This window comes from Papaver somniferum, chromosome 1, assembly GCF_003573695.1.
Source record: "Papaver somniferum cultivar HN1 chromosome 1, ASM357369v1, whole genome shotgun sequence".
NCBI classification, from domain to species: domain Eukaryota; kingdom Viridiplantae; phylum Streptophyta; class Magnoliopsida; order Ranunculales; family Papaveraceae; genus Papaver; species Papaver somniferum.
Genome location: NC_039358.1, coordinates 71,595,253 through 71,618,012, shown reverse-complemented (window position 1 = coordinate 71,618,012; position 22,760 = coordinate 71,595,253). Strand labels below are relative to the sequence as shown.

Sequence of the window (22,760 nt, the reverse complement as noted above, 5' to 3'; positions counted from 1 at the left end):
ACCAAACTTGGCATACCAATGCTTGGTAAGTTCAACCGAGCTATGCTCTAACACTAAGGATTATAAACTGCAGGATCTTAGATAACCCAGTCAATGTGGGACTAATAATCTCAACACGCCCCCTCATGTGTAGCCTTGCTGGGTCTAACACATGGACAAATAAATCGGGTGACGCGCAGTAAAAGTGCGGTCAAATGAGACTCACACAAATAGCCTGCTCTGATACCATGTGTTGAGATTATTAGTCCCACATTGTCTGGGTTATCTAAGATCATGCGGTTTATAATCCTTAGGGCCTCTCCACTCATTTCCAATTGGTTTTGAGTTGGATGCCCGCAGACTTTAACATGGTATCAAAGCGAGGGCCGATTTTGGCCATTGTGGCCGAATGAATCTGTACGTGGGGTGTACCGTGACTGAATGTCACCTGCACACCCGTGACCACACGCACGTAGGTGCACGTGTTAGGCCGAGTAACTGGCCTTACACGTGAGGGGGCGTATGGAAGGACCATAGTCCCACATCTCTTGTTTCAACTTAAATATAATAAGGAAGGGCCGCTCCACTCTTTGCCGATTGGTTTTGAGTTGGATGCCCATATCTAACATGGTATCAGAGCATGCTATTTGTGTCGAGTCGTTTGACCGTACCTTTATACTCCTACTCTGTGTCACCCGATTTATTGTGTCCACATATTAGACCCAACAAGGCTACATGTGAGCGGCGTGTTGAGATTATTAGTCCGACATTGTCTGGGTTATCTAAGATCATGTTGTTTATAATCCTTAGAGCCTCTCCACTCATTGCCAATTGGTTTTGAGTTGGATGCCCATATTCTAACAATGTAAGCAGTCCCCAAATATTTCTTATGATTTTGGGCCAGATATGGTGCAAGAATGATAAATTTCCCAAGGCAAAATATCACAAGCATAATCTTGAAAGGACCCATGATTTTCCTAATTCACTGCTAAAAGCTAACTAAATGATAAAGCCGGTAAAAGAAGAACAAGGAACAATCAGCACATTCATATGGTCCAAGCAACATGCAGTTTCAATCGGCCATTTCATTTTGTTATTTTCTCAAGATATACATTCCCTCCTTAGCCAAGTTCATTCTTGTTTTTACCAACCAAAAAACACTCAGTATTACACTCAATCAGTACTAACACTATACATCAATATCCCTCCCTTCATTTTAAGTGAACTCAATTTGTCCGTTCAAATTAAGAAAGGATCAGATTATTGTATTTAGATATACCCCCATCCCATCAATAATATATGTAAACATATACATATACAAAAAAAAAAAAAAAATGAATCAAAATTCACGTCAAGAAAATTGGTAAAAACTTGAATTTTTTTAAGGTGTTTCATTGTCTTGTTGATTCAAAGGATGAACTTTACCATTTGTGTTAGTCCTTGCAATAGTGCTCTCCAAATCTTGGGTTAACCTCATCATCATTAATTCATCTCTGCTCGAAGTTGGAGTCTGGTCACAACTCTGGCTCATTCTTGTTTGTCTCATTTCCTCTACCTTCATTTTTCCCTTTGCCATTGTTGACAAATCCTGACTTTTACTTATTCCAGGATTTGAGATTGTTTTCATGCCAGCATGTTGCAACAGGCTTTGGTCTTGTTTAGGAAGTTGGTGAATCTTTTCGATTCTAGTGTTAGTACTAGTAGAAGGTGGAGCATCAGCAATTGAACTTGCATTGCTGCCGGGTTGGTCTTGTTGAATTCGTAATCGTAAAACCAAATTCTTCTTTGGTTTTGAAGATCGGACGGGCATTAAAGGCTTGATTCCGTAATATCTTTGCCTTATTCGGCTGATTAGGTGGTGAAGCCATGTAACTAGTTCAAGAATGCATAACTCTGTCTTCTCCTTGTCAGCGTGGTAGAGTGTTTGAAGTCGGGTGCTGTTATTCTGGATATTCGGCCTCTTGTTGAAAGTGTTGCTGTTATTCAACAACAAAAAAAAAAATATAAGCAAAGTCCAGTAAATGAAATCCAGAAAACGGAAATTATGTTGAGAAATTTTTGAAAATGAAAGCTGGAATGGCAAGGTCAACAAACCAAGTATTAGCCCATTCTCCAACTGATCCAAAACCTTGATGAGCTCTGCAACAAAACACCAGGACACCATAAGAAAAGAGAAGTAACGCTAGGAACTTAGAGCAATCAATACACTAATCCACCAAGAGTACGAGAAACTAATTCCATTTACTTTGTTGTGTTTGAAGCTAAAGGAACAAGCCAACTTAAGGTCTTTTCCATCTCAGCTCTAATCTGTAGTTCTGTGAACTGCATTATGCACATCAACGAGTATAAGATCAGTTAAATGCAAGGACCAACAGTAGAATAGCGTGGTCGATGTTTTACATTTAGAGGATTGCATGAATGCTAGGAAATTACTCGCTTTTGAAATATTTACCTTCATTGGGTCAACCAACTGTAGGTGAGACCGAAGACCTGCTTTAACGTTAGGCGGCAATCCTTGGTAGAGTGTGTCCCTTGTATTAGGGGGAAGGGAATTAGGATGAGAAACCTAGTGGACAAAATAGACAAACACACCAGTAAAGGTTAGCTTGCATAAATGAAAAGGAAACAAGAAATAGGAACAAGTTAAGATACTCACGAGGCATGATATGCTCTCTATCTGATTGATAATGTTTGCGTAGTGTAGCACAAGACCAGATTGACCCAATCTGTGAGAATTTTGATTTGGTCCACTGCTAATACCTGTTGAAGAGGTATTGCCGAAGGCTTCTGAGATTTCTTGATGTATTAACTTAACGACCTCGACAAGTTTTTCCATGACCTGCAATGGAAAAGACGTCATTAGTACTCTTGAGAATATTTATATTCATCAGAAACAACTACATGTTCGCCATATTTCACAAACAGAAGAATACTTCCTGTCATAGTGCAAAGGACGCTATAGGGAGTACATAGTTTCTCCGGTAAATTGGGTATTCCTAGTAATAAAGAGAAGATTTGTTCGCAAAAATTTACCTCTTCTAAATCTTTCGACCAAAGAGATTTCTTTTTCAGATTCCTTACAAGCTTCTTTTGGTGGTTCAGCTCCATATTGAGCAACCTAAGACTATCCTCTGTAAGACACAATAAAAAAATGGAAATCATAAGCAAAATAGTTCTGCATGATTATCTCCCGAGAGAAAGTATAAAGTATGTTACAGAACATTAAGAAAATGCATACAAGTGTTTTAACCTTTTCCAATGAGCTGCAAGGATTCTACTTCCTCAAGCCTTCGTCTATGATCTTGCTCAAATTTGTTGAGTGTGTGCAACTCATGGTATAATTCCTGCAGTTGTCAAGCTAATTTAGTTCTTGACCTGGGATATCCAACCAGACTCTGGTTAAACAATCTAGTTCTTGACAGTAGTTTTTTTTTTTTTTATATAAACTAGACTTACAGAAGTACTTTGAGCTAAAGACACAAGTTCCTCCATGGTAGATTCTGCCTCCTCTTTCGATTTTTTGTAAGTGATACCATCTAAATCCAGTCTGCAATGCGTAACCCGATTGTTAGAGAACTACTATCTGAGCAACTGAGACTTAAAACTGCTGAATAGTGGATAGCATATACCTTACTTTTGAAAGTAGGGGCCTAGATTATGCCATTCTGGAGCTTTACATAGATTCCCAAACCGAACTATCGCTCTCAAGAAAGATGCAAACTCCTCCCTGTAAAAGTCAAAGAACCATGAAGAGTTATGATCAAGAATTTGATAAAAACACACTATATGCATACAGGACAAGATGGGATGATTAAATCCAGCTTTCTTTGCCACCTTTTGTCAGCAGCTGCAATTGCTAGCAACACCTCCATATCAGTGGATACCAATCTTTGCACTCCATCTGATTGTAGAATCCTTTGCTTCAAGTATTGCATGTTTTCCTTTGAAAGAGATTTCAAAATATTTGCACCTTTTGTGATAGTGCTAGCAATCTCAAATGCGTGAATACAAACATCATTTTCTCGGGATGACGTTCCACGCACATACGTACTTCCGGATCGCATCCTTGGCACGGTTCCTGCAGCTGTGTCTAGAGCCTCACCGGTCTGCTCTTGGACAACTACGCCATCCGACGAGACTGATTTTGATACCTGCAGGAGCCATATCCTTAAGATTAATAACTGCAGTAAAATAGTCAAAACAAGTTACAAACTTGTGAATCTCGCCATGCTCCTCCTTCTCATCCTGTTGCTCTAATGCAAGTTAAGACTAAATGATCAAACCATATTGAGATTCACATTCACCCCTTATCAAAATTTACTGCAAAAAGCTTTTGCCCAAGGGGTAATTTCATCACTGGTCAATGAGGTCTGACCAAAGTCCAACCGGTCGTGTCTAATTGTAACAAAAACTCTTGTGAATTGACTATCTACCTAACAATCATTTTTCTGAACTACAAGTTGCAATATTCTATCATCATCCCTTCTATAAAAAATTGTTATATCCAATGTCATCGATGATTTTGGTCCGAATATTCTAGATACTGTTCCCTTGAATTTGAAAAATAATCATCTAGACTGTAACGCAAACGTTTCTTTATGAAATCTATAACAAGAGTTTAGCCTAAAGTATTTGCAGAAGCTGAATTATGTTTGTAATTTTTCGCACTAAGTTCAAGACAACGAATCAATTGCAAGAACACTAAAGAATTCCTACATTCTTGATCCTGATCATGTGAATGGCAAACCAAATAACAAAGCCATAACAAAAGACAAATTGATAGAATAGAGTACCTTTTTATTATTCACTGTTTTATCCTTCCTTGCTGAAATTTTTTGTGGAGAACACAAGAGTAGATCAACACAATCGAATTTCCTCCCATTTTGACCACCAAAACTAAAATCGGAACCATCAGAATCAGAATCGTCAGATGATGCGAACCTTTTATCTTTGAAACAATTACCCCTTTTAAACACTCCGTTAAAATTTGGGCTTCTGGGGAATCTGTCTGGTGAACCTTGAGGAGATGCTCCCCCACCAGAGCATACTCCTCCCATGACTCCAAGTACTCTCCTAATCTTGACTTAATTTAGATTAACTCCACCGTAAATTAAACGGAAAGAATCTTGGAGGAAATAAAGATTGCTTCGTTCTTGAGTTTCCGATCGATTCTTGTTGTAGAGATTCCTGATTATTTATGTTGTTGTTGTTGAACCCTGAACCCTGAAATTTGAATAGAATTGAATGCAGAGAAAAAGAGAGAGAGGGAGAGAGTCAGGTGATTGTCTGAATAGGGAGCTTCTTAAAACAGAAAGAAGAAGAGAGGAGATTTTGGATGTCCCGCCTTAGATGTGGACTTTTGGTTGATGATGTCATTACTTCTCTAAAGCTTTGAGTTTTTGGTTTTGAGTTTTTGGAGTTTTTTTTTTTTTTTTTTTTTTGTTGTTTACCAAAAATAAATGAAAATAAAAAAATAATCACCTTAGCTGTTAGTTGACTTTAAAAATGTCAAACGTTTTTAGGTTTTTGCAAGTAAAATTATGCCAATACTGTCTGAACAGATTTTAGAAAGAAACGAGAAATGTGGATGTGTCAGTCCACTTGGTGTGGTAGTACTGGTAGTGGCAAGGTGGTGACAATGAGGCGACTTTGCAACTGTGTAGGGTTCAGGCCAGTGTTTTAATATGGGGGAGCTCGTCCTACTAGCTCACAGTTTTGCTGCTTAGCCTTTGGCTAAGCAAAAGTAGCAGCATCAGCAGAATTAATAGATGTATAAATAACTGAAATGTTGAACCACTTTTGAAAGCTCGCTCTATGAGTCTTATGTCATTCATGGCAACCAAGATTTTAAGATGCGACTTTTTCTGCATGGACGGTTTCAAGATATAAACACATTTCCGATGTATTTTTCTTTTGTCTACTCTTTGCAAGTGTTTTGCATAACGTCAAACTAGTTTACAACATCGATCTCACATCACTGATAGTGGTTGAACTAGTTATGAGAAAATGCAGCAGAAGAATATTTCATAGTCGCGAACTCGCAACAACAATTACTAAATATCTAAATGTCAACACTGCACAATGAGTTTATGCAGTTTACTTTTGCCTAAAAAGAAAAGTCAAATTTCCGGTACTAATAATGCCTTGTGCTGCAACGAAGAAGAATTTCAAACAGAAAAGTGTGTGGTATCATCTCCCATGTTTAAGAGTGTTTTATGTCAGCTAAGTTGTACAAGTCATATAAGCCACTTGTCAGCATATACGCGAGAGAAGTTATAGAAGGCCATCATATACGCAAGAGAGGTTATACAAAGCCATTTGTCTCATATACACAAGATGTCTCTTGAAAATATTTAATTAGAATTCCCTAAGAACAGGACATGAAAATAGTACTGGTAACGAATATACAATGGAAGTAGTGCACTATACTTAACCGAATGGTGCTATATTTACAGATTTAGATATAACTGTGTTCCAACGCTAGTTTAGAAAGTCTTGTTTTTGTTCTACATATTGGTGGTGCCTAGTAATTTTAGTTTCCAGCCTTTTGGTTTCGAGAGTTGCCATTGGAAGTTAACCCGATAACAACAGCGCGATATGCCGCATATGCCAAATCCTCCTAGGATCTTCTGATTGGGTTACACACTTATGCCATATGTAACCCAATATACGGAAACAATACTCTGTGTATTTGATGAATTATCACTACCAAGTTGATTGACTTTTACGATGAGTTGTACGAAAACGTACACAACACAAAACAATGAGCACATAACAGAATAAAATAGGATGATTAATGCATTCTTGTCACCTAAACGAAACTCTTTCTGCAAGTGTAGTATGTTCTAATTCAAACACTTATCGACATCTAATTTTCTTCTAGGGTTGACATAAGCTAGATAGGTTTACCAAGCACTGTCTTAAGAAAATGTCACCTCCATTAAAAAAAATGCAGATTGGAATTTTGTAAATCAGATAACTGTTAACAATTTTTTTTTTCTTCTAGAAAAATGTCTCCTCAATTGACATTTAATTTCAGAAATAAAAGATTATAATATAAGTACAATTGATGATAGTAATGTGCATTCAATTAGAAAACACTTATACGCATGATTGGTTGCAAGTTCCATCCTCGACCCCTATGACTATTATGCATGCTCCTTGCAACCCTAATGCACAGGAGGGGAGTAGATTAATTACTTGTTTTGATGCAGGAGATTAATGTTTTTGTAATCACTAAAAGTTGATTAAGACTTTAAGTATTAGTAGCATCTATGGTAAAGCCAATGGGGGGATGAGTCTGATGATCATTTAAAAAAAGAAAGATAAAAGTAAATCGTTGACTATTTTTGAATTAAGTCACCGAGGGTATTTAAGTAATTGAGAACTTAAAATACTTCGATGTCAGTTTGGACTTTCGAGATCTTGAGGAAATGGGCATATTCTTCGATGAATTTGACTTTCTAGGGATCTATCAATAAAAAACGTAAAAGCCTACGGTTTGGATATCAAGGTATTATGTCCACGTGTCGGAGTGTGCTTGGCTGATAGGTGTACTTGACATTCTCTTAACTAGCTCTAGCCTAGCCTCTAGCATACGCTAAATCATGCCAACAATGCAACTCATGATAGTATCTTGATTTGCTCTTGGAAGAGCAAGAACATAGGGCTGACATTATTGAATACACTGCATTCCATGAGGATTTCTACATTTTTAGTTGAATCCTTAAACACAGTGCTATCCTTTTAAGATGGATAGATACTCTATTGTTCCAAGAGGATTTTGCATAGCTTGAGAGTCCAATCCATGTGTATCGGTCTATCATCTATGACTTCACATTCTCATAGGATATGTTCCTTCGTATTCGCTCCAGTTGGGACCTGGGACAAGCCCCTGACAAGATACTGCCGGAAAACTTAGGAAATGAATCCAAAAAAGACATGCCTAGAGCCTAGTAGAGGACATACCTTTTTAGTAGGAGTAGGGTTACTAGCTAGATCAGGTGAAGGCAAACTCAAATCGAAAACAAATCCGAATCTAGTGCTGACATATTATCAATATATGCTATGCTACAAGGACAAAGTCCAAGTTCCATAAGGTTAGTTCTCGTATTATTCAAGTAAACTCTCTTTGGGGAGGAATGATGTTGTATGATACTATTTAGTTCAACATATCTTTAAAAAAAAATATATGTAGGATAAGAGCCAATATTTGATCAAGAGGTATGTATTACGGCTTTATGACCAAGTAATGGCAATGTCTTACAAATTTGTGGAACTAAAAGTAAATTGCACCGGTGAACCCCGTAAGAAAATTTCCTACGACTACACTTCTGCATGTGGTCACTTAGTCAAGGGCAAAGCCAAGGTGGGCAGGTGAGGCAACTGCATGAGTAGCTTAGTTAAGAGCAAAGCCATGAAGTGGGCAAGTGGAGGCATTTGTCCGTACTTGCGGACTAGCTCCATTTGTAAATATTTTGACAAATATGTCCCGGTACCAAGTTTATCTTCCTCTTGCTGCTTTCAGTTCTGGCTTCATGAAGCTATGGAAATCTGATCCTACTTCCATCCATATCCACTAAAGTGTGAAATAGGAAATGGTAATGAAAACTCCACCAAACAAAATATACAGGTGGAGTTGTTCTGTAAACACGGCTAGAAGCTGCTTACAATCATGTTCAACTGAGATAATAATTGATAGAGAAATCCATTAAAATAGAAAGTCAGACTCTCATGTAGAACAATATTATATGCACAACAAAGTTAAATTCAAGGTACAAAAGAATAGGATCCGTAAGAGATTCTAATACGGACAGTGTGAAACCTAAGAGTAGAAAAAGATTGATGATGCTGCCAGTATTGGTTTACTGAGCCTGAAATGTTGGTTACGTGCTTACCTGATTGGTTGATTTTTTTGATTTGGTTTGAGAATATACGAAGATCTCTTTGTTCAATCCTTTAATAATCTGCTAAAATACGTGCCAACCCTATCTTAAGTGTATTAAACAGTTGACTTTCCTCTCTCTGTTGTGCCAAAACCAACCATATCAGAACGGAGGGCTGCTAGGACCATGCATGTGATAGCTTGCTTAAATTCCGGTTAGATCTCTTTCGTGGGACGGGACCAGTATATGGTTGTGTTATGAGCTTACTAGTTTAATTGTTTCTTCAAGCATCTATACTAAATAACTGTGGCGTTTGTCGTACTTGCACCAATTTTGAGCCGCCGTGACCTGCTCGGAAAGTTTATATGAGCGTCCTTGATTTCAGATAGTGAATTGGGATATCACTGTAGTAGGAGAGGAAGTCATCTGATGTTTATACCTAAAATCAAAGTTTATGATTCAATTATAACCTTAGGGCAATATTCCTATGATATTTGCCATAACGGAAAATTTGTACGCCAAGTGGATGAACAAATACGTTGGCCATTATGATAAATTGTAAAAAAAAATAAACATATATATGATCTACCGAGCGACAGAAATAGTATGGTGCGGCGATGCTTATTCCTCTGACGATTTGCGTTCTCAAATCTCTATTTATTAAACTTTCCTACTCGCTACTCTATTTTTCTACATGTATATGTTATTTATATCTCAGTTTTTTTTAATTTCACTCAATCTAATTTCTGCTTAATGAATCATAATCTTAATTAATTCTTTTCATAAGCAAATGGAAATGATATAAATCGGTTCAGTAAAAGTAAAAAATATTTGTAGAAGATCGAACAATTGGATGAAGAGTCGGATATGGCTAGAAGATCAAGAAGAGAAACACCATTTTGCAAGTATAAACAAAGCTAATACTTACTCCTCCAGAGCCAAAAGTAAGGAAAAGATGGATGTCATGTAGGAGATAGTATTATCACAAAAAGGTGATGCAAGATTATTTCAATCATGGGTGTGTGTATTCTGATATGTATTTCCAGCATAAATTCCAAACGGTCGCAATTTGATGGTGTGCCTTATTGAAGAGCTTTATCTGTTACAAATTTTATCTTATAATCAGTACTAGGTCTCAACCCGTGCCGTAACGGCACGGACAAGGATATGTGTTTCAAATGTATCCATCAATTCATACATGTCGTAATTGTTTGAGAAGAATCGAACCGATCGATCCAGGTCTAAATGTTTTGAGGAGTTGGTTAATAAACATGTCCTTATCCTCGAATCTTTTAATATTGTGTATGTAGCTCATACAACCCTATGGGACAAACATAGTTAATCGTTAGAGCAAATCCTATTGGCAGTAGAACATTACTTCATTCACTACTTCAAAAAAATATCATCGAAGGTCATTCACCAAACTTGTAACAAAACTAAAAACACCCAAAATTACTTTAAAATCAATTAGATTAATCTTGCAAAGTAGCTGTCGGGATCTTGTTAATGTTGTTTCTCTCTTGATGCACACCATTCGTGTCGTTCTCTCTATTTTGAAGGGTAGTACAGCGGTCTCTAGATAACATCCAAATTGCTTCAAATTGAAGTTGGTTTTGACAATTACAGTGTTCGTGCGAACCCCTACCTCCGAAGTGGAAGGGAGCATGAAAACCTTCAGACCACCAGATGGTTCTCATGTCATTCTTTGTATTCATCTTGCAATTTCAGTTTAGGATTCCGCAATAACACCTTCATCCCCATTCTCTACCTCACTAAAACCTAAACTTATGTCAGCTAGAAAACTATGTCCGAAAAAATATTCATATGCAAGAAGAATAAAAGATCATATTACAAAAAAAGGGGGTGTTCGTAAAAATATATTCATTTGCAAATGTATTTAATATATGAGATTTACATTTTGATAAGTAATCTAGTATTAATTAATACATACACTAAATGGATTGATCAATATAATATGTCTAAAAATGTCATGATTTTTCTTTAACCATTTTTTGTAATTATTGTATATTATTACTTATCTTTGAATTTTGAAATTTCTTGAAGCACTGTATTACTAGCCAAGATATAAAGAAAAAAAATATTGAAAAAGAAGCTCATGTGGAAGAAATATATCCATACTCAATAATAAATAAAAATATTAGTTGTACCATAATCTTCGCAAACATCTATATTAATATCAAAGTATATCATTTTTGAAAGTGGCAAAACCCGTAAATATATAGACAAATTTTGAGATTTCGCAATATCGACTTAGGTTTTTAAAAGTGTCGATAAATGTAACATAAAAAAAGCTACCCGCTTCGTCGGGCTTCCATCTTGAAAGCGGTCATCTAGTTTAAAGTATCACAATTATGAAATCGTATCAATCAACAACCAAAAGTCAAAATACAGATAAAAAATTTACTAAAATAGTTTTAAACACGAAAGTATTTCCAAACTTTTAGAGGTATCGATAATCTGCAAGTAAAATCCAAAAGGAAACTTCGAAAGACTAACGGTTCTCGACTTCGAGCATGTGTTCGTGATCTATGTATCATCTGTTTTTTATGATTTCAACTGACGTTGTTCATCGAATCTACAAGACAATAGTTACAAAATTCACAACAATATTTACTCTTGCGGTGATTATAATATGATATGAAAGAATAATTTTGAAAAAAAAAAAATAATCAATGAAGAACTTTTTTAGGCTAACCATTATCACTCTGATTTGAAAAGGCTTTATGAGTTTTGTCTGGAAAACATCCTTCCGAAAAAGATAAAATTGAAAATCTTGAATCGCTTATTAAGATTTTTTATAGAAGAAATGTCACATGTCACTGTAAAGGTAGGTACTGGGTATGCGGGTTATTTTTTCTCTAAACTGGAAGAAAAAAATGTTATATTTTAGTTATGGATTCTCAAGTTCAACTGGTTCTGTAACCGATAGTTTAGTCTTAGAGGTATCTAAAGAGGATATCGTTATCTTGGACATTGTTCCTTTCGTTATATTTTCATGTAAAATAGAATTAATATATTAGTAGGTTATTTATTTTTTAGAAATCGTGAACAATTTAATGATGCTATACTAGCTAAAGTTGGATGGAAGATATGCGCTTTCTGAAATCAGCATTGAGTGATGATAAGTGTTTAATATACATATTATTTTTTTCAAATTCATACTTATTGTTGTCAGATTCGAGTAAATCGCATTGTATAATTCTTTTTTTTTTAATTACGTGATCCTCCAAAAGTAGTGGAAATGAGACTATCAAAATGCTAAAGAAGTGGAAATGAGACTATCAAAACGTTAAAGGAACAAGTACTATAGGCATGGAAGAATCCAAGACCAAGTGGAGCGACAAATACGTGAAAAATATTAAGAAATGAAAAAATTTAGGTTGCTTGTTCTACCTGGACCAAGATTACCAAGAGTTTTTACTTACGACTTCTAGAGAGTGGAAGATGATTCTAACGATCCAAGAATCACCTGATTCTGATACAAAATTTTTGATGGTAGATTTTGACAAAGGTTAAAATTATAATCTCGTATATTTCTGACCTAACTTCGGACGAATACAGGAAATTCATATTTTGGAATTTAGACATGAAAGTTCATGTCATGATGATCTCTGATTGAGTGTGTAGCCTCTTCATAGGACGCGTGAATATGTAATTATTAAATCCCCTCGGCTGAGCAATTAATATTCTTCATATTCTATCATTTATACTGAGCGATTCCAGTACATACTTCCATATAGAATCGAGAATTATTGGACGTCTCCTAGATGATTGACCACTAGTATAGAGCAATAATGTCTTCGGGTTGTCGCTGTCGGAGCACTGCTCGGTCGAACTCGCAAGTGTTGCTATCTCAAGCTTGTTTGTCAAGTTTATATGATCAAAAATATATACTTGATTTATAGTCTACTGATAGATATGTCTCGGATTAGGATAGAAGTGTGTAGTTGAGCTTTAGACTTCACGGCGTTCACTAATTGAAGAAGAAGATCTACTGAAGAGTTTGGAGGAACTTCATCAACAAAAGGTATGTGGAGACTAAAACTTATGTATCACTCAGAAGTCTATTCTATTTTATCTTCTAATGAGACTAAGTCGTATAGCTATATAGACTTTTACATTATACACATTTGAAATTTCGATCTGAGTTTATCTCGTTTACATATTTCTCGAAATACGTGTTGGAAGCTTTTAGATTTAGCTTAAACTTCATCATCTACTTGACGAGTGTAGTTGGAGACAATTTATTTGTTGGAAACTAAATATTAATTCAAGATGATCATGTGAAAATTACCTTGAACATCTTACATGATTTGTGTGAGACAATCATTTGATGTTAACTTGGGAAGTTTTGTATTGATCGATCAATCACTTGAAAATTACTTGAAGCTAGTGGTATGTGTAAGATTATCATTGTCATCTTCTAAGGATGTTTCAATGATTAAATGAGAGTTTAGAAAGACTACCAATGTCTGGATATAACACAGTATGTATACTTTGTATGTGCACTGTGAAGTTCTATTTCAGGTCCAGAACTCTTGTTTGCGAACAAGGTTTTTGAACGGATTTGCCTGTGCAAAAGATCTGGAGTTGTTGTTCGCGTACTCTGTTTGCGAACGGCTAGACAAGGCTAAGTTTGGAACTGTTGTTCGCGTACTATGTTTGCGAACGGCATGACTAGGCCAAAGTCCGGAACTGTGGTTCGTGTACTCTGTTTTCGAACACAGAGGTTAGATTCTAAAATCGGTAAGTACAAAATACATACTCATGAACTCAGGTTTGTTTGCGAACTAAAGTCCCTGGAACTTTAATGAAATAAGGTATGCGAACTTGTTCTGAAAACCGTGGAATTATGTTCATGAATTGGTTCTTGTATAGTACTTTGTACAACTACAAACCAAACCGGTTATGTTTCAAATGGTTCATATATGAAAAGGAGAGGGTACCCAAATATACCTCAAGCTAAATCTTTTCCTACCTATAAGTCCTTTCACCGAAATTGATTGTCTATGGACTGAGTCGAGACAATGCAACTAATCGGTTCAAACTTCGTGTGATCATCTATGGATACGAGATCGAGACAATATAACAACGAAGTATGTTTACTTGATAAAAAGGTTCGGACTTAACGAAACACAATAGGATTGCTTATCAAGTAAATAAGAATTAACATTTGTGTAATTTACTTTAATTATAATAAAACAATTATAATGCGGAAATATAAAGTAAATGACACAGCAAGATTTTGTTAACGATGAAACTGCAAATGCAGAAAAACCACGGGACCTTGTCCATAATTGTATACTCTCAGGATTAAGCCGCTACACAAAATTAAACCTAACTTCATATAGTTGAGACCAAGTAACTAAACCTATAGTTCACCTAGTTTCGTATGTATTCCCACGCCTCCAACTTATGAATAAGTCACTTACTTGGAACAATTCCTTTGGTTCGTATTCCAAACAGTAAAGGAACAACAAATTTTTTTGTTATCAACTCTATTCAACCAAGTGATATGAGTCATACAAAGGCTCTTCTGTTTATCTTAACATAAACTCCTTCATCAGGTTCTTAGATATATCTTATGTTCAATCACCATAGGTAATTGTTAAGATTTTGCAATCAATACTTTTAATCACAAAGAATTGTATTGTTGTCGATCTACACAACTAATCAATCCAATCTACCACAAGGATAAACCGATTATAGTTGGATCCTCTTATACCGAACAAGTATTGTGCACACCAAATATTAGTGAACCCCAAATCAGAAATCTTCAATATCTTCTTTGTCTTCAAATCTTCTTAGATCTTCAATAAACACCTGCACACAACAACTTGAATCTTTTGTGATCAATCACGCACATAACGGAGTCTATTAACAATGGATTATCACAAGATCGTCTTTAGCACTAACAACAGTTTAAAGATCCCTGTCGAAACTTCGATCTAGTTTGAGTGAATCTTATATCAGAAGAGAAGATTCTCAAGCATAAACAAACTAGGTGCAATCAAAGTTCAACCACCGTTAATCAATCAAATCAATCGAAAACACAAGATAAATCGCAATTATCTAGTTTCCCACCAGCGGTACTCGTAGAGCTTCTCAATCCCCAAAAAGACTTTAAACTGAGCGGCTGTAAGAGATTTCTCCTAATTAGGTTACTCGCCTCTCCGAATAGGCGGCTATACCAGTAACAACGCAACCGAGGAAGTTTGCTGTCACGAAGGATTAGTTTGCTAGAAATGCAAACTTCAAGTATTTATAGACAAGGAAGTTTGGACACCAAGGAATTTCCAAAACACTCAATCACAAATCATGGGTTTAACGGTTCTATCAAAACAAGTTTCGGTTCTACCTCCATGTGAGTATTGTGCATAGTCACACTAGCTTTCCAAAATTCGGTTGACTAGGTACTAGGATCGGTTCCACACATATATATGGTATCTAACTTATATGTGTTGCACATGTCCATAGGATCGGTTCCCCTTTGCCTAAAAACGTGTTGCACATGTCCATATGATCGGTTCCCCTTTCAGCTACAAACTTGTTGCACCTCATACAAAGATCGATTCCCCTTTGTGATGTGTTGCGCCTCTTCATAGGATCTGTTCCCCTTTACCCAGATTCGGTTCAACAAAACACAAACTCGATCATACCATCTCAGGTGATTACTTAAGATCGGTTTCACTAATAAAAGTCATACCAATACATAAGTCAGGCCTTTGTGAATAGTTTTACCAAGAACACAAACAAGTCGTGAGCGGTTATACTAAATCACACATATTGGATGTTCACAAGATATGCAATGAATAACAACCCCGATAACGCCTGGCGATTTCCTTTTCGATTCACAAACAAGTTTATGAACTTACTTTCTTAAAACACATGTAAAACATTGTTTCCTAGGATGAAATCCTCACCTCATACCCATACATAATCACAATAGCATTTAAACGATTATGTCGATGTCTTATCTAGAAAGTTTAATGGTTAAGCAATAAACTTCATATTGTATTCCTTAATACTATGTCTATCTAGAGTGCAAACATGTTTCGCAGTTTTGTTTCCAATATGCACGACTTGAAAGATATGTTAGGGAATGAAACAGTTCAAGTCAAATATCACTAACCTCAAGTGGAAGGATGATGTTGTCGTTGTAGCTTCTTACTTCTTCACTTTTTCAAGTCTTCCCAATACTTGTAATGTCTCATATCCTAATACTGTAAAGCTAACCTATACGAAGTTGACTCTAGTACATAATCAAACGACTCTTAAAATGAGTTTTGATTCACTAAAATATGACAACCAAACTTGACATACGAACGCTTGGTGGGTTCAACCGAGCTATGCTCTAACAATCTCCCCCTTTGTCAATTTAGTGACAAAACTCTTACAATCATATGGATAAACAAATTACAAGAATTCATTACACATACGCTTGATTCCCGAATTCAACAACACAATAACCTGCATTCATTTAATCCTTTAAATGTCATTATTGACATTATAATAACAAAGCTAATACTCCCCCTAAAGGCGAGATAGGTAGATTTCATCAATTTGCATGTATTTGTTATACCAATCAATATGATATGCTACTCCCCCTTAGTTTATGCTTTCACTCTTTCGTTAAATCAACGTTTAAGCACAATTGTTCTTTTCCTTAGTGATACCAATCAATATAAAATCAATACCAGTATCACTTGTTTACTCCATATATTTCTCCCCCTTTTTGTCACGAAATGACAAAGAAACGAAAAAATAAAGGACAACACGAAAAAAAATCTTACAAATCTCAAAGTAGACTTGCAACCTATAGAGTTAAGCACGACGGTTCCACACACCATTTTTGATAACCAATATCAAAACCGAAACTACAAAGTAATATATTTTGATATGTTATCAAGGAAACAATTTCCCGAAGCAATTTTCTCAATTTAGTTTAGCAAACCAAAAATCAACTAAGCAACTTAGTCCCTTTGCTAAACCGATTGTACAAATACAACCGCTTCATTCGATAATACCAACATAAAGATAACTCTATTTTTGTCATCAGGTTCTAATTATCCATATAACTTAGACCTTTAAATTTTAAACAAGACAAGTACTAAGTTAGTTAACTAGCATTTCTTGTTAAGGCATTCTATTATACTTGAATAACCGAAACCTCCACTTTGATAAGTTTAACTAAGATAAACTTAGCTTCTCTTATCCGTAATCGAATTAGACTAAACAATCCATCCCGTAGACCTTTTCTTTCATTAAGCCATAAATAATTCATATAAACCAAATAAATCAACTTGCAAAATTATTCACCTCAACCGGAAGTAATTGAATCAACATAAGCATTTAAACACCGCAATTGCACCAAAATTTTGTAATCCTAAACAATTGATACCACACAATAAAGCAAGATAACAATAGTTTTTCTTAACCGGAACCAATTGAATCACAGACACATCCATACACACATAATGGAATAAAACATCAATTGTACCGAAATTTTGTTAAGCAAAAGAAAAATACATATGAAATAAAATCAGGCTTTTCTTAAATAGGAAAACAATTAACTAACAACATTGTTACCTCAAATTTCGCATCCACTTCTCCAATATGTTTGCATCTTCTTCTACGGAGAATTGATATGAAAATATCATTATGTTGTCATCCTTATGCAAAACAAAAGAATAACAACAACCAACCTTTACCAGAGAAAGGTTGAAAATCGGTTTTTAACTATTGCAAGCAAAAGTTGAAAACCATCGAAACACATATGCTTTTATGCTAAACCAAACTGATTCAACATATTGTGACTTTTTCACATATTGTTTCTACCAGAACCCCTCATGATACTTTGATAAAGCCTACCAACATGGGCTAGAACTTAATCCTGTTAAATCAAAAAGTCACCCAAACCATAAGGGTTCACAAAATTATAAGATCGAATATCAAGGTAATAAAACCGAAATCAAACATCCCATAAACATCCATAGCAATAATAAAGCATTCAAGCACATGCTATGTAAATCAAAAACCATCACAAGAAAATTATAAATCAAATAATTTTATTCATAATAGGATAGTTTTATTCATAATAGACTTAATACAATCATTGAAAGAAATCAAAAATTGTTGTCTATTTTCTTAGATTAAGTATTAACAGCAAATAACTTAATCTCTAGTGGTGCACTCATTGTTTACCGACGATTCCTTGGTGTTTTGAATCTTGAGCCTTCTTTTCTCTTTCAGATGATTGAGTCTTTGTTTCAGAAGATTCAATTCCAGAATCGACTTCACAAGGTTTGACTCGAGCAGTTTTTCATTCACCACTGCAGTTTCCAAAAGATCACGAGCGACTTCAAAATCTCCCATTAGCATAAGCATAAGCTCAAAAGAATTATGATTCTTTTTATATTCGTTTGAGAAGTAGCATTTGAACTCAACTGGAAAGGTCTCAAGTTTTCGAAGTTGAGATTCAATGTCAATAGTATTTTCACCCATCTTTTACCGTGGACAAAAAAAAGGATCGGTCCTATAGAGGATTTATATAATAACCCAAACTTGGTTATCAAGATTGTAATACCTAATCACGGTAGTTTTTATTTGTGAAAATATAAAATTTCGGAAACATCATAGAGTTTTTTCCGAACCAGTATAACCCAGAAGTTTTGAAAATATTTTTCCAAACTTTTCTCATGGACTTTCCAAGGATCGAAAGTATTTTTATAAAAATAGAATTCCAAGTATAAAAAAAATACTTTATAGATTAAAGAGTATAATATTATACAATCTTCATGTTCTTGTGCTTTTTTTAAGGAACTTCCCTTTTTATTTGAATTGAGCACATCTAGGGAAATTCCACAGACCAATGTCAGTTGTTGGAGTGAGCTAGTGATAGCTCAGATTTAATGGAACATGATCCATCATGATATTTTTGAATATCTATCCTTTTAGGATTCTTCCAAGAATAAACTTCTTTCATTGTGTCACAGATGGAGTGATCTGATTTAACAGAAGGATCAGATTGATGATCAACCTTATAAGTGTGACTTGAAGTTTTTTGAGTTGTGAAACCAGAACTCTTATATCGACCCAGGAATTCCTTGGAATATGACATCATCATTTGATGGGATTGTTTCCTGGATTCTATTTTAGACACTTGATCAACAACAAAGCAACATCATCTGAAATCATTTGTTTTTGTATTCAAGCGTTGATCTTTTTCTCTGTTTAAGAGATAATCATCATTGGATGATGTTGACCGGATACTAGTCAGAGGATTATCCCTTAAAGCACATCTATCTTGATTCTTGTAGGTGGTTAGGCTATTAGAATCATGATTTAGTATATAAGTTAAGAGATTCTTGAGATTAGAATCGCATATCCTTGTTTTAACTAATATACTCCTTCTGACTTGATCAACATCAAGTTCTTTAGATTCAGCATTTTCATGAATCAATGATTCTCTGACGAGCTTCTCGGCAGATGGATAATATACATTATCCGTTAGATTATATTTTTCAGCAAGCTTTATGAAAAAATCTCATTACAGTCTTCTGAATCTGACTTGTTTGTCACAAGAATTTTTTTCCGTATTAACTCATCATGGTTAATATTTCCTGAGATGTGTTCCACCGGAGAACTAACAATGTTGAGCTGTTTATCAGGTTTTGAAAACAAACATTCTTTCTGAAGTATATCACCTTCTTGCTCTACGTTAACTGAATTATCCATTGGATTCAATTTCTTATAGGTTGGGATCGCGCCAAACACGGATTGTTAGATCTTTTCGTGTTTGCCTGCTCTGATACTAATTGAAAAGGCGAGGGTACCCAAATATACCTCAAGCTAAAACTTTTCCTACCTATAAGTCCTTTCTCCGAAAGTGATTGTCTATGGACTGAGTCGAGACAATGCAACTAATAGGTTCACACTTCGTGTGATCGTCTATGGATATGAGATCGAGACAATACAACAACGAAGTATGTTTACTTGATAAAAAGGTTCGGACTTAACCAAACACAATATGATTGCTTATCAAGTAAATAGGAATTAACGTTTGTGTAATTTACTTTTATTATAATAAAACAATTATAATGCGGAAATATAAAGTAAATGACACAGCAAGATTTTGTTAACGAGGAAACTGCAAATGCAGAAAAACCTCGGGACCTTGTCCAGAATTGAATACTCTCAGGATTAAGCCGCTACACAAAACTAAACCTAACTTCGTATAGTTGAGACCAAGTAACTAAACCTATAGTTCACCTAGTTTCGTCTGTATTCCCACGCCTCCAACTTATGAATAAGTCACGTACTTGGAACAATTCCTTTGGTTCGTATTCCAAACAGTAAATGAACAACAAATATGTTTGGTATCAACTCTATTCAACCAAGTGATATGAGTTAGACAAAGGCTCTTCTGTTTATCTAAACATAAACTCCTTCGTCAGGTTCTTAGATCTATCCTATGTTCAATCACCAAAGGTAATTTTTAAAATTTTGCAATCAATACTTTTAATCACAAAGAATTGTATTGATTGCGATCTACACAACTAATCTACCACAAGGATAAATCGATTATAGTTGGATCCTCTTAAACCGAAACAAGTATTGTGCACACCAAAGATTATGAACCCCAAATCAGAAATCTTCAATATCTTCTTTGTCTTAAAATCTTCTTAGATCTTCAATAAACACCTGCACACAACAACTTGAATCTCTTGTGATCAATCACGCACGGAACGGAGTCTGTTAACAATGGATTATCACAAGATCGTCTTTAGCACTAACAACAGTCTAAAGATCCCTATCGAAACTTCGATCTAGTTTGAGTGAATCTTATATGAGAAGAGAAGATTCTCAAGCATAAACAAACTAGGTGCAATCAAAGTTCAACCACCGTTAATCAATAAAATCAATCGAAAACACAAGATATACCGCAATTATCTAGTTTCCCACCAACGGTACTCATAGAGCTTCTCAATCCCAAAGAAGACTTTAAACTGCGCGGCCGTAAGAGATTTCGCCTAATTAGGTTACTCTCCTCTCCGAATAGGCGGCTACACCAGTAACAACACAACCGAGGAAGTTTGTTGTCATGAAGGATTAGTTTGCTAGAAATGCAAACTTCAAGTATTTATAGACAAGGAAGTTTGGACACCAAGGAATTTCCAAAACCGAAAATATTCTCAAAGATATTCAATATATTCCAAATTCGGTTTTCATAATTCCTGGAAATGCTCTTTCCAAAATAATGACCGAAAATCTCTTTGAAAAATCTCAACTAGTAAATGCACATTAATAATTCTCATTTTCCTAAAATAAAATTAACAACCTTAATTAAAAGATTCTTAACTTATTTATATTTCGATCCTGGGATTTTCTTCCTGTAGCTATTAAGGAATAACTTTGAACAATAAAAGATAAACATTACTGTACGTGTTCAAAGTATGTTGAAATCCTTACTTTGTAAGTCCTCTTTCATAATTACAACCTTGAAACCGATTTGCCACACTTCCAAACAAGTTCAGAATTGGTTCATCTAACTTTGAAGAACTATGCGATTGATTGAGAAACACTCAATCACAAATCACGGGTTTAACGGTTCTACCAAAAAAAGTTTCGGTTCTACATCCATGTGAGTACTGTGCATAGTCACACTAGCTTTCCAAAATTCGGTTGATTAGGTACTAGGATCGGTTCCCCACATATATATGGTATCTAACTTATATGTGTTTCACATATCCATAGGATCGGTTCCCCTTTCTGCTACAAACTTGTTTCACCTCATACAAGGATCGATTCCCCTTTGTGATGTGTTGCACCTCTTCATAGGATCGGTTCCCCTTTACCCAGATTCGGTTAAAAAAAAACACAACTCGATCATACCATCTCAGGTGATTACTTAAGATCGGTTTCACTAATAAAAGTTATAACAATACATAACTCGCGCCTTTGTGAATAGTTTTACCAAGAACACAAACAAGTCGTGAGCGGTTATACTAAATCACACATATTGGATGTTCACAAGATATGCAATGAATAACAATCCCAATAACGCCTAGCGATTTCCTTTTCGATTCATAAACAAGTTTATGAACTTACTTCCTTGAAACACATGTAAAACATTGTTTCCTAGGATGAAATCCTCACCTCATACCCATACATAATCACAATAGCATTTAAACGATTATGTCGATGTCTTATCTAGAAAGTTTAATGGTTAATCAATAAACTTCATATTGTATTCCTTAAGACTATGTCTATCTAGAGTGCAAACATGCTTCGCAGTTTTGTTTCCAATATGCACGACTTGAAAGATATGTTAGGGAATGAAACAGTTCAAGTCAAATATCACTAACCTCAAGTGGAAGGATGATGTTGTCGTTGTAGCTTATTACTTCTTCACTTCTTCAAGTCTTCCCAATACTTGTAATGTCTCATATCCTAATACTTTAAATCTAACCTATACGAAGTTGACTCTAGTACATAATCAAGCGACTTTTAAAATGAGTTTTGATTCACTAATATATGACAACCAAACTTGACATACCAACGCTTGGTGGGTTCAACCGAGCTATGCTCTAACAATATATATTTCTATGAGATGATGAACATTTGAACAACTCTCTTGAAACACAACTAGATTCATTTGATTATCTATCATGATTGATTTATCATCATATTTTATCTAGAAGTGTTAGATGAATGTGGCTAAGTTATAAGTATTCATGTGGCTAACTTCGGTTAACTATTTTTGAGCCAACGGTTATACACGTTCAGGCCTATTCCTATGGGTATGCCAAAAAAATGTTGTTGGCATACCAGGTGGCATGGCATACAAGTTGCGCCACTATGGGAAAACCACTG

At 35.3% G+C, this 22,760-nt stretch overlaps 1 protein-coding gene across 1 annotated transcript; it reads right to left on the bottom strand.

Annotated features, from left to right (window-relative positions):
• Nucleotides 1–1,044: 1,044 nt before the first annotated feature.
• On the bottom strand, nt 1,045–5,257 carry LOC113330273. The gene is made up of 11 exons (XM_026577125.1): nt 4,773–5,257; nt 3,814–4,130; nt 3,614–3,706; nt 3,436–3,526; nt 3,230–3,323; nt 3,013–3,110; nt 2,636–2,818; nt 2,432–2,545; nt 2,225–2,301; nt 2,074–2,118; nt 1,045–1,955 (listed from the first exon to the last, which is right to left on the bottom strand). Exons 1-11 carry the CDS (start codon nt 5,034–5,036, stop codon nt 1,361–1,363), a joined length of 1,971 nt encoding a protein of 656 aa, XP_026432910.1. The 5' UTR covers nt 5,037–5,257; the 3' UTR covers nt 1,045–1,360.
• Between the last annotated feature and the right edge of the window lie 17,503 nt (nt 5,258–22,760).